This window comes from Molothrus aeneus, chromosome 12 (genome assembly GCF_037042795.1).
Source record: "Molothrus aeneus isolate 106 chromosome 12, BPBGC_Maene_1.0, whole genome shotgun sequence".
Classification (NCBI taxonomy): Eukaryota; Metazoa; Chordata; class Aves; order Passeriformes; family Icteridae; genus Molothrus; species Molothrus aeneus.
The window spans coordinates 19,711,467-19,726,758 of record NC_089657.1 but is presented as its reverse complement, the minus strand read 5'-3'; the positions used below and the strand labels follow the sequence as shown (position 1 = coordinate 19,726,758).

General features: G+C 45.3%; 1 protein-coding gene across 1 annotated transcript; it reads left to right on the top strand.

The window, feature by feature from the left end:
• Positions 1-635: 635 nt before the first annotated feature.
• ACAD9 (acyl-CoA dehydrogenase family member 9) lies at positions 636-15,040 on the top strand. The gene is made up of 18 exons (XM_066558183.1): positions 636-756; positions 2,290-2,383; positions 3,711-3,812; positions 3,988-4,094; positions 4,824-4,924; positions 5,582-5,660; positions 6,573-6,747; positions 7,333-7,406; positions 8,613-8,688; positions 9,370-9,440; positions 9,771-9,890; positions 10,522-10,650; positions 11,403-11,482; positions 12,007-12,133; positions 12,836-12,913; positions 13,414-13,542; positions 14,276-14,348; positions 14,797-15,040. Exons 3-18 carry the CDS (start codon positions 3,791-3,793, stop codon positions 14,895-14,897), a joined length of 1,542 nt encoding a protein of 513 aa, XP_066414280.1. The 5' UTR covers positions 636-756; positions 2,290-2,383; positions 3,711-3,790; the 3' UTR covers positions 14,898-15,040.
• The last annotated feature ends 252 nt before the right edge of the window (positions 15,041-15,292 follow it).

The following is a 15,292-nucleotide window of genomic DNA, read 5'->3' as shown; positions in this document are numbered from 1 at the left end:
TGTGGAAAGGGCTGCAGGAGTGCGGGGCCGCTCAGGGGAGGGCTGGAGCTGCCCGCACCATCCTGCTCCGGCTCCTGACACACACAGCAGGGGGAGTTATGCTCGCATTTAGGAGATTTTTGGGGCGATTTCCACGCGCTCGGTTTGCAGCGCAGCGTGTCCCGCAGCTCCAGGCGGGCATGCAGCGATCCCTGCCTGTGGTGCTGCTCCCCGCCTGGCCTGCGCCGCTGCTTTCGCCTCAGGAAGGCGACTAAAAGGTCCCTGGGTGCACCAAGAGCTGTTTCCCGGTGGCATCGTGCGGCTCAGGCAGGAGCTGCCGGACAGGGGAGGGGAGGGGAGGGCACCGGGGCCCGACCCGGGCCCGGGGCCGGGCGGGAGAAGCCGTGAGCGGCGTTGCTGCCGAGCCCGCGGGCGCTGCGAGCGAGGCGCCGCCGCGTGGGGCCCTGGGGCTGCGGGGCCGGGTCAGACGAGCCCTCATTGGGTGTGTCCCGTCCCCGCGGTCGCTGCGAGCGAAGCGCCGCCCGGTGGGGCGCTGGGGCCGTGTCCCGCCCCGGGGCGGGCCGGGCGCTCGGCGGTGCCGTCACGGAGCACGGAGCGCCGAGCGCGGCCATGAGCGCGGTGCTGCTGCTGCTGCGGGCCCTGCGCGCCGCCCGGCCCCAGCCCCGGCCCCGGGCCGGCCCCTCAGCCCGCGGCCTGCGCACGGCCGCGCCCCGCCGCGCCTTCGCCAAGGAGCTGTTCCTCGGCACCCTGCGCAAGGTGGGTCCGCGGGCGTGCGGGTGGCGATGGGGGCGGGCCGGGGCCGGCCGTGCCCGGGGGTCGCTGCCCTTTCACCGGCGGGCGGCGGGGCTGGCACAGACCGGGGGCATCGCCTGCCTGGGCTCGTCCGCAGCACCGCCAGGGCCTTTTCCAGCTGCTCATCCCAGCCTGGGGCTGCGGGCCTTGGTGTGCGCCCACGGCAGGGCCCGGCCCCGGCCTGGCTGTCCCGCAGCCCGTGGGTCCCTGCAGAGCTCCCTGCCCTGGCACGGAGGGACGGGAGGCGTCTCCGTGTGTGCCGGTGCCCCTCAGCTGGAGCCGGGTTAACTGAAGGGACCTTTGCCCACAAAACCCGCGATGGAGCTCAGAGTGATCCAAACAACCATGACGCCAAGAGCGGGGCTCAGCCGCAGCCCCCTGTGCCTGCCAGCCCCGCAGGCCCTGCATACACGCGTGGCACGGTGCACCCTCTCTGGGCACACTGCTAAAGCTGGATCGCTTCATCCTCTGGTTGTACTTGAAGGATCGAGGCATCACATAAATCTCTGCCTACAGGTTTGATAGGAAAGATTGAAGTTCTTGTGGTGCCTTTAACTGGACAAAGTTTAAGTCTGGGACAGAGCGCTGTATTAAGCAGAGTTTGTTACTGCAAGGCTTAGAGTGTGCATTTATCAGAGATTGAAGGGTGAAGTAAATGAAAAGAAGGAATAATTCAAATACACTGAAATGAGTTGGGCAGTAAAGTCTCCTGCAACAGAGCTTGTCAGATAAGGTGTTACAGCAGGCAGCACTCAGGCTCCACTGTGCTAAACCCCTCTTCAGATATGTCTGGGGTGTTTTTTCTCTCAAATTTCAATACAACAGCTTTCTGAAAACCTCTAGCCCCAGGTCCTGAATTTTTGACGCTGATATTGCTCAGTGTACCATGAACAGATTTCTGTGGACAGAGATAAATTCTTTTGTTTGAAAGGGGAAAGGCAGTAAAAATCAGAAGTGTGCTTCTCACATAGCCTCCCACTCCTTGCCTGGAATTTTTTACCAATTCAAACGTGTCAGGCCATGCTGCTCCCAGTTCATGGCCAGAACACCCTGGGATGATAAGGAGTGGTGGGACTCACTCACCTTTGTCCTTGAGGCATTACAGGTGAAAAGTGCCGGGTGTTTGCAAGGGACAGTGTTCACAGGCTGAGCTTTGTAAACATTAAACTCATTTTTTATCAATCCCAACTCATTTTTTATCAATCCCTAAATAGCGTTAAAGCTTGTGGGCGATGAAGGATTTTTGGGTCTTTGTAGTTCTTAAAAGATCTCTCAATTTCTCCCTCATGTTTCTGTTGTTCAGGTAACACCCTCTGGTCTGGTTTTGGTGTGTCATTAAGTTGGGTCCTGGGGAGCTCTGTTTCTGTTTCAGAGCATTTTCCACAATTCTTAATTTGCACAGTGTTTTACAGTCTTCGCAAGGCATATCTCCCATGATTTTTATTTCAACTACATGGTTCTTGTATTAAGAGTTATTAAATAATTCTCCCATTTTAGGAAGAAGTTTTTCCTTACCCAGAAATTAGCAATGAAGAACTGGCAGAAATCAACCAGTTTGTGGGACCTGTTGAAAAGTTCTTCAATGAGGAAGGTATATTATTGTGTTTTTATCCATGCAAGTGATTTAGTGATTACAAAATGATTTAGCTATAGCAGTTAAAGAAGATTATTATACTTAAAGCATTTAATTTAGTTTATGCATTAATTGCTGCTCCCATGGTGAGGCTGATTCTGTAGCATGCCCATTTATGGCTTTTTTGGGGAGTATTTGGGTGCTGATCAGAAGAATTAAGTCTCCAAAACAGGAAAAAAACCAAGGATGTAAAATAATTCTGGGATAAAGATAGGATTTGAAATTGTTTTTAGCTCAGCTGAATTGTGCTTCTAACCACTTCATATATTGTGATTTTTTTCCCTAGTTCTGGTTCCTAGTACTTTTTAACTGTCCTACTCTGCTAAAGCTGACTGTGGCAGGATGCAGCAGAGATACTCAAGAATGCTGGCTCATTGAGGAGTTATGAAAAATCAAAAGCAGTTCTGGTTTTTTCAGCATTAGAGTAATAATTCTGTTTGGGAAAGGCCTTATTACCCATCTGCATTCCAGAGAGCATTGCAGGGTGTTCCTTCCATTAGTGCTGCCATGGATAAGCCAATTCCAGAGCAATTACAAAATATTGGTTTGCACAGACAGCAATTTCTGGGGCAGTTAAACAGCATTGTCTCAGACTTCCCATTGACAGAGGTTTTCCAAACACTGCAGGAGTTTGGAGAAGCCAGTGATTGTCACATGTCACAATTTGTGAGATCCAGGTGATTTTAAGTGTAAAATTGTAGTGTTGCTCACTGACAGTAAATAAAGAATTTATTCAAATTACATTTTTTAATTCTTTGCCTCTGTGGGGGAACATGATTTATGGAGTAAACAGCCTGATGTTTAGGGGAGGAATAAAAGGGTCAAATTATAGAGTCTGGAGAAAATAGGATTCCTGTTTGTTTTCACTGCCCTGGTACAGAACAGCTCTCTTAATCCCCCAAGAATCTAAAATCTCCTAAGAGCAAGGTTTTCTAATTACCTCATTTATGTTGTTTTTTTTTTTTCTTGTATTCACTACCTAGACTTGGTTCAGATAGAAAATCCTGGAAATGCTTTGCTTATTACAGTCTTGGAATCTGCTGGCATGCAGAACCAGTAGAAATGTTTGAGAAAATGAAATAAATGCTGGATTTTTCCCACTTCCAAGTCTTTTTCCTGAATGTTCTGAGGACAAACAGGAGAGTCAGGCTGAAGCTAGAAAGAAGAAATTCTTGGGAAGCTGGGGATGAGAAGTCTCATGAGTGACCTTGGCCCTGCTGGGGGAATCCTGCAGCCTCCCACACTGAGAAACACAGTGTTACATGAGAAAAATTCTGTATTTTAGTGGACTCGAAGAAAATCGATCAAGATGCAAAAATCCCACCTGAAACCTTACAAGGACTGAAGGACCTGGGTCTCTTTGGCATGCAGATTCCAGAGGAATATGGTGAGTAAATGCCACAGAAGAACACCCAGAGCCTTTAGGAGTGCATTTTGTGCCGCTTTTGTAGCTCTCCAGTTAAAGCTGCTGCATTCCTGTATTGCTGTATTTGAAATGGATTTTTTGGGGGGGAGAGTGGCACAAAAAAATGTACTAAAATAATACCTGGTGCCTGTTCCAGGTGGTCTGGGCCTCTCAAACACCATGTATGCACGTCTGGGAGAAATCACCTCCCTGGATGGCTCCATTGCAGTGACCCTGGCAGCTCATCAGGCCATTGGGCTGAAGGTAATGCTGCTGCTCTGGGGCCAGGATTCTGCACAGATTGCATGGAAAAGGTGAAATGAAAAATGTGGGGCTTGGAGGGAGCAAATCAGAATTACTGAGGAAGCATAAATCAGGTTGTTGGTGTCCCCAGCAGCCTCTGCCACTGGTTCAGTGTGAGACAGAAAGGCTGGATAGGAAGCAGATAAGAAAGTTACTATTAGGATAATTATTCTTAGGAAAACTACTTTATATGAGTCCAAGTTGTTGGGTTTTTTTTCTATTGACCAAACTTGTTTAAAGTAGCTAGAATAAATAGAATTGAGTTAAGAGTATCAGGGAGGCTCAGGTGATGAGGAAGGAAAGAATTCAGAAGAGAGCAACTTTGGTTGGCTGGGGCTATGTGTTGAGGGGCTTAGAGGAGATAATTCATCTGAGAGCAAGTGTGTCAATTTTGAACTTGAATACAGCCATAGGTTTTTACCTTTTAGTGGTGGATGGATGGCAGAAAGAAGCTTGAAACCACACTCAGTGTGTTATAGCAAGAGAAAATTCCTTGTGGAATTGAGCACAGAATGCTAATGAAAAAATATTTTATTGACTGATAAATAATACAGTCTGATGTTTATTAAACTGTCTCTTGCTGTGCCATAATACTTGTAGGTGAAGCTTTCTGAACATGCTGGAGCTTCTCAGCTCCCTCTCTTTTCCCACAGGCTGGTGCTGCAAAGTTTCCTGTGCTTGTTTCTGCAGGGGATCCTCATAGCTGGCACCGAGGAGCAGAAGGCCAAGTACCTGCCCCGCCTGGCCTCGGGGGAGCACATTGCTGCCTTCTGCCTCACCGAGCCTGGCAGGTGCTGCTGCCCACAGTGCCTCCCTGCCTTAGCTGCATTGCTGCTGACCTTGAATCTTCATTATTTGGGACCCATGGCTTCAGTGTATACATCTGGGGTTTAGTTTTAGTTTTTAGAGAAACATTCCAATTACTCTTTCCCTAGTGTGCTGTTTTTGGCAGTGTCCATGAAATCCCTGACTCTTTTTGTTCCCATCCCAGGAATTCATGTACTTAATTTCTTCCATGAATTGAAAGGATGCTTTATGCTATGTCAGAAATAATGTGCTGTGACTGTTCTAGGATGCTCTCAGTTCTTATTCAAAATATAAAACCTGTTTTGAAGGAGCTACCAAAACCAAAAGGAAGAATTTTTGGTGTCACTTAAATGAGAGGCTCATTGTGTGTTCACATAGCTCAAAATGTTGCTGTTGTGGCATTCTGCACATTCTGGTCAGGTCATAACCCTGATAACATGGTAATGAGAAGAAAGGTCCCCTCAGGTAACTTTTAGAGCTGTTCAATCTAGTGAGCTTCTGTGTTAGTTAAAAGCTAAAATTGATATACTGCTATTTAAGACCACCTCCTTTTCACAGAATGGGAAGAGGGGGAATATGCAGTTTTGGTTTTTTAAAGCATGTTTACTTCTTTGAACATTAATAACTTGTTTGTTTCCTAGTGGGAGTGATGCTGCATCCATCCAGACAAGAGCAACCCTGAGTGAAGATGGGAAACACTTCCTGTTAAATGGCTCCAAGGTACCCACTCACAGACTGGGAACAGGAAAGGGGATTGTTCCAAGTGGAGGAAGTGTCCTTGTCTTTTGCATCAGTATGGAATTGGGAGGTTTCCAAGCTAGAGGAGAATGACCCTGTCAAAAAGATAACCCTTGTTGGTTTAGGCACAAAAGGAACAGAAAATTATTGTTAGAGAATTAAACTCCTGCATTAAACTCCTGGTAAGAAAAATAGAAAACTACCCCAGGTTCCTTCTCTATTGCCCACTTGTGTGCTCAGCTTCAGGGAGGCTTGGTTAGTTGGTAAATCAGCCCCCTCCATGACAGCTTAGGTAAAAGGAAACCAAACCTATATTTGGCATCTCTTCATTCTTCAGGCTAGATTTTAAAAGAAAACTTGATATTTAATTAGAAATAGGGCTGCTTGGAACTTTCTGTTAAAAGAAACAGTGACAAAAGCCAGTTTTGAAGAAATCAGAGATGTCCTGGGTTCAGCAGTATCGGATGCATTGCAGACTTGATCTGTAGCTGTTGATCCATTTGTGGTGTGAAGAGAACCCACCCTGTGGGAGAGGCTGATCAGAGAATTTCTCATCAGAGTTGATTTTTGGGCACAGGGTTTGTGCAGTCTGCATTGCCCCTGTATCTCTGACGTGCCATCAGCAGCAGGAGGTACCGGCTTCCGCAGAAATGCACAGTGGATTTTAATTTAATGCATATTGATACTACATTCTGGTTTTAAAGTTGCTCTAAACTTAGCATGTGTGGTCAGCTCTCCTCAGAAATGTGCTCACCCTCATTAGAACTGAAGGGAAGGAGCAGCAATTTTTTCAGCACTCTGTTCTTTGCTCAGCCTGTTACAAAACCCTGGAGAGCTGTGCTCACAAAATCAGCACAGTTACATTTCTTACACATCTTCCCTCTCTGAAAACAGGTCTGGATCTCCAATGGTGGCCTGGCCAGTATTTTCACAGTGTTTGCTAGGACAGAGGTTGTGGACAAGGACGGGCAGGTGAAGGATAAAATCACTGCTTTCATCGTGGAGCGGGACTTCGGCGGCGTCACCCACGGCAAGCCCGAGGATAAACTGGGCATTCGAGGCTCCAACAGTAAGAACCACCTACAATTTTTAGCAGAAATTGTTTTAATAGTTTAAGGTTTTATTTTGGTTGGATCATCTGAATTCAGAGGCAGATCAATACCTATTCCATGTTACAGTTAAGTTCATGTTTCTTTAGCTGGCTTTTCCTAGGAGTCCTTCCTGACACAGCATCTGAAATAAGAAATTCATTTTGTGGAGTTCATTCACTGTGCAGTGAAAGAAATCACTCAGGAGATTCAGTGACAATAGATTTTATCTAGAAGTCCACTTTCTTCAGCTCTTCTAAGCTTTGTAATGATTGCATCTTTTCACCATCTTGGTGACTGTTCAGTCAGTTCCTTAGAACTAAAAATAAAGACCAAACTGTAGTTCTCTGTTTACACAGTGTATATTCATAACATTTTTAATATTCAGTAATTGATCTCAACTACAGCCTTTTCCCACATTCTCACTTCTTTGGCAAAGCATGTATAATTCTGTCATAAACAATCCATTAGGAAGACTTCATTTCTTGCTACAAATAGTGACTTAAGTTCCTGAATATCTTTTAAATATTTCCGTGTCATATTTGTCATTTGATTCTGTGTTTCAGCCTGTGAAGTACATTTTGAAAACACCAAAGTGCCTATAGAGAATGTAATTGGAGAAGTTGGAGGGGGATTTAAGGTAAGCAGTGAATAGCTACTGGTGATTTGTAGAAGCCTGAAGGAGGCTGTTTGCCCCTGTGCTGAAGTTTCCTCGTGGGTGGTGTGAGCACTGCCACACTGCAGGGTACAGGAGGACAGATTCCCCCACTGATCTGTGAATTGGTGTCACTGGACAGTGCACAGTGTGCCATCACCTCAGATTTCTGTGGTTTTTCTCTTCTTATTGGGCTTTTGGTTGTTTTTGGTGGTGTCCCCTCAGAAAAGGGAGTGACTTCAGCTGCCCTTCTGCCCTGAGTGGGGGGCACGTCCTCTGCTGGTTCCACAGCAGCAGAGCAGTGAGTGCCACAGGGAGTGCTGGAGGCATGCCCAGCTCCAAGGTGCCCTGGCTGGCAGCTGCTTCTCCAGGGCTGCACTGTGGCACAAGGAAATGCTGGCAGGACCCCAGGAGAGAAAACCACAGGTGGCCTTGCTGTGTAACCTTTCTCTGAGAGTGTGACCTGGGGATTTGCAAAACTGCTCTTACTCCTTCTCCATTTCCTGCTCCTGCTGTAGCAGGCAAGTCCAGGCCTAAATGCTAAATGAAATAATTTCCCTTAATGTAGGAAAGATTAAAAGAAGATTGTTATGGTGTCTTCCTGACAGGTTAAAATGTAGGACAGTGACTTCTTTCCTAACAGGCTTTGACCTGAGTCACCCATGTTGAGAAACAACACTACAGACACCAGACTCCAAAATCTATTTTTGTACATTACTGGTCTGTATTTCATTTCTACACCTCCATTCTTGTCCCTTCTGTGATGTGTTGCTGAAAGGCATCTGAGGCAGAGAGCAGCCATGACAGGTCAGCTGCAGGGAGAAATATTGTGGTTTTCTTCTTCATCTGATAAACTGGAACAGTGCTGTCCAGCTGGAATGTTGTTTACCAGCTGCAGATAAATGCATTTTTATCTACATTTTGCCTTCATGTAATTAGAATAGAGATTATTTCCAAGTCACTGGATCATCTACTTCAGATATAAAATTGGATATAATGGGTGGCAGGAAAAGCCCAGTTTTGAAGCATTTTCCTTGGGATGCTGAGAGCTGTGGTGGCTGATGTGAGGGCACTTCCAGGACTGGCAGTGTGTCCCAGTGAGGAGTGAAATCCAGGGAACACTGAAGCAGGAAGCAGTGACCAGCATGGCCTTAGGAGAATGTGGCCTGAACCCCATCTGTTTCTTCCCAGGTTGCCATGAATATCCTCAACAGTGGAAGATTTAGCATGGGCAGTGCATCTGCTGGAATGATTAAGAAGTTGATAGGTGGGTGAATTGGGTGCTCTGCATGGCTGGATGCCAGCAGAAACTGCTCTGCTTGAGGCAGATCATGCAGGACATTCAGAGTGGGAACAGGAGTCTTGACCTTGTCAGAACACGCTTTGAAATCTTTAAAACACTCAAATATGGTTTTGAAAATTAGTTGTTAAAAGGCTGCTTGTAGAGGTTTTGCAATAAAGGTCTTTTTCCTTTTTGTACAGTGTAGGTTCAGTTCACAGAGTGGGAGGTTATTGCCTCTGTTGGACTTCCCTGAGGTAAAATGTTCTTCCCAAGAAAAAAACCTCTGTACTATTTGCTTTTAGAAGGTGTAATCTCCCCTGGAACCTCCCACCTGAATAACTGGCTCAAAGCTGCACACAGTAAAACTGCTTTCTGCCAATAATTAGCCAAAACAGTAACAGAAGTCTCTCTAATCAATTAGCACCAAAACTGATGGCTTCCCTAAGAATACAAGTTCACACTTCTGGTTCAAAAGCCTTTGACAGGCTGGTCCCAGACTTGATCAACACCATCAGTGTGAGGGTGATTTTCACAAAGTGCTGCTTCTGGAACAGCCAGGGGGCTCCTGGGCATAGACTGGAGTGTCACCATCCAGGGAAGGACACCAGCAGCTGGAATGGTCTGTCACAGCCCCTCTGAGATTGATTTGTTCTTCTTTCTTTAAAGAGCTGACATCAGAGTATGCTTGCACCAGGAAACAATTCAATAAGAAACTCAGCCAGTTTGGATTAATTCAGGTAACAAAATATGAAACACCTAAATCTCTGTGCTAAGTGCCAGGACATAGATTGCATTGGGGGTATTTTGGCTGTACTGGTTTAAAGGATTTGCTAGAAATTTGTCTGAACCTGGTGCTGACTTCTGTACGCTGATCTTTTAAATGTCCAGAATGATAAATGTATAAAAGTATTTTTTATTTATTGTTGTTTTAAAGTGGTGCTTTTTATTGATTGATTAATTTGATGATGTAAAACATATAAAAACTGCAGGTTTTTTGAAGTTTGAAGGTTGATTGTGGACTTTTGCATCTGAATTTCTGTATGATTGCTCCTGTTGCTGTGTGGCAGGAGAAGTTCTGTTTGATGGCTGTGAAAGCCTACGTGATGGAGAGCATGGCTTACCTGACCGCAGGGATGATGGACAGGCCAGGCTTCCCTGACTGCTCCGTGGAGGCTGCCATGGTCAAGGTACCCAGGGCTGGCCAGGGGCTCAGTGTTCAGGCTGCAGAGGGCTGAGAGCTCAGGGCTGCATTTAGATGGATGAGAGAAGCCCTGCAGCCAGGTGAAATGACAGATACTGTTCTGTATCCCACAAGCTCACACTTGTGCAAAACAAAACCTGCAGGGAGCAGGTTGGGAATGTCACAGCCCCTGAGCTGGGGTCTGAGGAGACCTCACACAAGCACAGGGACACTCAGTTACACTCCAGCTGCCAGCCCGGCCAAGCTGCTGCTGTGCCAGCTTTCCCAGGGAGCTGGTGGCACAACAAACCTTTGGAATGTCCAGGCTGTGGCTGGCAGGGTGTCCCTCATGGTCACTGCAGAAAACTCCTGCTCTGGGCTGCAGCCAAGCAGCTGCAGCTGCTCTGCCCGTGTGGGGCTGCCCCTGTCCCTGGAATGTGCCCTTTTGGAGAGTGCCCTGTGCGTTGCATCACTGAATTTGGCAAACCCCTGAGCTGCAGGGACACAGTTCCAGGACTGGGGAATACACAGAAAACACTGCAGCAGTGTCCTGTGGATACAACCCCAGAGCAGGGCATCCTGTGTTTATTGCTGATTTATTATCTGCTCACTGCTGGTCAAACCCTGTTCCATGGCAGGTGTTCAGCTCTGAAGGTGCCTGGGCCTGTGTGAGTGAGGCTCTGCAGATCCTTGGAGGCCTTGGCTACATGAAGGATTATCCCTACGAGCGCTACCTCAGGGACACCAGGATCCTGCTCATCTTTGAGGCAAGTACCAGCATCCCCCTTTCACTGCAAACTGCAGTTCACACCTCCTATGAAGGTGAGCAGAAACCTGAAGGTTTGATTGATCAGGACTTTGTTCCTTCAGCTGCAAAGTCTGGAACAGTAAGACTGCAGGACTAACCTTGTTTTCTTTGGAATATCAGTAGTAGTTCCCATAGTAAAATAAGCTGTGATGGCTTTTACAGACTGACCACAGTGTGAGTTACAGCAGTGACCTTTCCTCTTGTGTGCTTCTCACAGGTGAAGCAGGGAAACTCATAAAAGATCAACTTAGACATTTAATTATCTTACTGAGGGGCGTTTACATTAAAAGAAGGGTTGGTTCTGAAGCTTGTTCTCTTTCCAAGCTGGATTGTCAGTGACCCATTGTGAGCACATCAGAGTCATTGCCGGACTTGATTTTAACTCAGCTCATTTTGAGCAGTTCTACAGCTATTGAAATGTTCCTTCACTGGAACAGTGCACAACATTTTTAATCAAAATGCATTTAGTCTGGTTTCTTTTTCATTGGGGTATATTTGTGTGTTTAATGATGAGGGGCTCGACTTCTGCAATGCCCCATGAAATCAGAATTAAAACTGAGATGAAGCAAAAGGCAGCAGTTAATGCGTGGGGAGAGTCAACATGTGATACTGGAGCAGTGGGAAGGGCACAGGGGCACAACAGACCTGCTTGGAAAACACTCACTGTTGTAAACTCTGGTTACCCACCTGTCTCTCTTCTGCTTTTTCCAGGGAACCAATGAAATCCTGAGAATGTACATTGCACTGACAGGGATGCAGCATGCAGGGAAGATCTTAACTGACAAAATTAAGTATGTTCTTATTTATTGTTAATAGTTTTAAATAAACTAAACAGAATCAGGTAACTTTATAGCTGAGAGAAGAAACTGCAGGAAAAACCTGCAGGATTTTATATTCATTGTCTGTAAAAGTTCAGTGTTACAGGGGCTCTTTGTCTTTTTAATGGGATGGTTCACAGATTTAGGAGTTGTAGCATTTAATGCATTTTATCTTGGACTTTTACACAAGCTGTAATTATTTCTTTCAAGACAGGAATGAATATTTTGTGTCTGAATGAAGTTGTATTGGCACAACAGCTGCATTGTGCATATTGAGTACTGGTCTCTGGAATTCCTTGTGGGTGTCTTTGAGAGCAGCTGATGACTCTTAAGGTCCACAGTTGTTCTTCATACTTCACAGAAATGCAGTAATGGACCAGGACTTGGTAATTCATGGACAAGCTGCAGGCATTTTGCTAAAGCATTTGGAATTCCAACTGGTTGTGTCTGAACCTCCTGGAATTTTTTTAACAGCCATTCTTTCCCCAACATTTCAGAGCAATCAAGAAAGGAAACGTGGGAGTGGCGCTGGGGGAGTTCCTGACCAGGTTACAGGACAGCCTGGGCAGGAAGGTGGATCTGGGGCTTGTAGGTGACCATGGGGTGGTGCATCCCAGCCTCCAGGTAAGGGCCTCTCTGCTGAGCTCTCGTGTTTGTTCCCTTTGCTGCTTGCCACAATTTCATCTCCTGTTTTGCAAACCAATATGTGTGCTTAGGGGCAGTGAGATTTTCCAGGGTAAGCAGGTGTTGGCACCATGACAGGGTAGGATGTTACAGTTATTGTCCAGGTATCAAGAGAAGATGAAGGCTGCTCTAAGCCTGTGTTTATACCAAATCCAGGTTTAGATCCATTTGGATAATTTGTATAAATTGAGCCTTCACCCTATTAAAATGTCTGTAATAGCTGCCCTTTGTTGTAAGGCTAGTTACAAAAGAGGAGTTTTTCCTGTTTAATTGAAACAGAGTTCCAGGTAAGAATTTTTGTGAATTACACATACACATACTTGCTTAATCACTTAGGAAAAGGTTTTTATGACCAAAAATGAATGTTCTGCTAATAGCAAAAAGATAAGGTATATTTTTCATGGGGTGTTCCGTTAGTTACTTTTGTCAGCATGAGCCTATATTGAAAGTTACCAAGAGTAAATTCCAGAAAATTTTAATGGATGTTTGAGAGAAAGAATAGTGCCTGTCTGGCTTTCAGCAGCAACATGGATAAATGTTAAAAAAGAGAAAATCCAGTGTCCTCTTTAAATAGGGTGGGAGTATGTTGCTTTTCTGTTATAAGACTACTCAAATTGTTCTATTTTGTGTTCTGTTTTACAGGAGAATGCCAAGAAACTTGAAGAAAACGTTTATTATTTTGGAACTACAGTCAGGGGCCTGCTAAGTAGGTTTGGCAAGGTAACTATTTATTTTGTCTGTTGTTTTTGTTACTGAATGGTTTATCCTTGGGGCCCCACTGGAGCCTGCAGAGGACTGAGTGTGGCAGGACCAGCACTTCCTTCACATGACACATTCTCACTGGGTGTGAGAAAACACACTGACATTCTGTACCTCAGTGTAATGGAAAAGTTACATTGTTAGAACCAAAACCAAAGCACCAGCACCCTCAGGGAATTGGTTTTTTTCTTCTCATATAAGCACAAATCCTGCTGCTGAAGGCATTTAGCAATGTAGTTTAAGGCACACATCAGTATTGCAATTTTACAAGCAGACTGTTAAAAGGGGAAGCTTAGTAAGCCCAAAACTAACTATGAAAATTTCTGACCTAGGCTAGAACCGGTTTATGCAAAATAAACTGGACCTAAACACAAAGTATGGACAGTGATACTTGGTTGAAGTTTTGAATTTGGTTGAAGTTCTGACAAACCACAAGCTGATAATGATTTTCCCTCCCCCAGACAATAGTGGAGGAGCAGCTGGTGCTGAAGAGAGTGGCAGATGTGGTGATTAATTTGTATGCAATGACTGCAGCCATCTCCCGGGCCAGCCGCTCCATCAGCATCGGGCTCAGGAACCACGACCACGAGGTGAGTGTCCCTCAGCAGCAGCCATTCCCACTCAGGCTGTGCTCCTGGGAGCAGGCAGGCTGCATCTCTGGGGAATTACAGCAAACTCCCATAAAAGTGCAGCAGAATGTGGCTAAACCTGTCAGAGTGCAGGAGCCTCTCAGGGGCTCTCTGCCTGTTGAGCTGCACATTCTCACCATGTTTAAAATACTTTTTTAACACATACACAGACATTTAGAACCTCACCACAACTTTGTACTTTCTCTCAAATCTTTTAGCACCATGCAGTTCTTCCCAAGCTCTTTCCATATAATCATTAATAATAACACATAAGCACAACAGTGTTTGGGCAGCACAGTTCAGGACAGGACAGTGCTTCTTGAGTAGCTCATGTAAAGTTTCATGGCAACAGTGCTCTTGCAGGACAAGCAAATTTGCTCCAGTTCAGTGTTAAAACAAACCCAACCTGATGAAGGTTTGGCTTTGGCCTTGAGACTTTGCTCTTTGTGTGAGCCCTGTTCTGGATTGATTCCCACTCAGTCTTGGAGCCAGTTTTGGGTGAAGGCTCATCCCAGCCCTGAGCCTTGGCAGTTCTGGCCTCAAAGGGACAGCTGAGGCTGCACTGCACATGACTGGGGTTCAGAGCTCCATTATCAAAGGGCTTTAAGAAGCTTAACTTACTGAATTTTTTCTACATGGTTTTCTCTTTGAAATTAATTCACTATTTTTTAACTCAGTTTTACTCCTTTTCCAGGTGCTTCTTACAAATATCTTCTGCACAGAAGCGTATTTCAAGAATAATTATGCCATGGCTCAATTAGAAAAATGTAAGTACTATAAAATAATTCTTACACTCTTCTGTCTTTCAGACTGTGATCAAAAGAAGTTGGGTTTGATGTGACCAACAGAAGAGTTTTGCTCTGCTTTTAATTCAAACAAGCAGCAGAGCTGGAACCTGTTGAGAAGAGTCTCTTCACTTCATAACTAAAGCAAACAGCCAGGGTTCTTTATTGAACAATATAAAATCTATATTTTATGTATATACTCCTGACAAGTCACTGATAGAAATGAGGCATTTGGACTCTTTGGGAAGTACTGACCAGCTGCGCATTGGCTCTCCGAAGCTCAGTCCATAATAATCAATCTTTTTCAGAAGAGAATGTTCAGTTTCTTCCTGGCACTCACTCTTGCATTTGTACTCAAAAACACTTCTTGAAAGAAATTTACAACACCTCTTTATGGTCCCTTCGTTGACTTTTCTCTGTTTCTCCCTAGATGCCGATGAAAACTTGGATGATTCTATTAAAAAAGCAGCAAAGCAGATCCTGGAGAAGAGGGCATACATCTGCTCCCACCCTCTGGACAGGACCTTCTGATCCCTCCCTGACAGCAGGCACTCATGAACGTCAGTCAGGGAGGAATTTGCTGCAGTTCCGGTGTTTGACACATTAAAAGCATCTGTTATTTAATGTCTTTACTAAATGTAACTGTATAAAATAAAACTTCTTTCTAACCACTACTTCATAGGAAAAGGATAAATAAAGAGATTTTATTTTAAGCTGAAGTTATTTGATTAGATAGATAGATAGCTATATGTATATATATGTCTGTTCCTCTTGGAGCTGGATAAAGACAGGGGAGGTTTGGATGGGGAGATGTTTCTTCCCAGGGAAGGGATTGTGTGGTTTCTCAGTATCTTTGCGCTTCAGTCAGCTGCTCATTCACTGAGCAAGTCTGAAAGACTTGGGCAATCAGAACAGTTCTGTTCTGG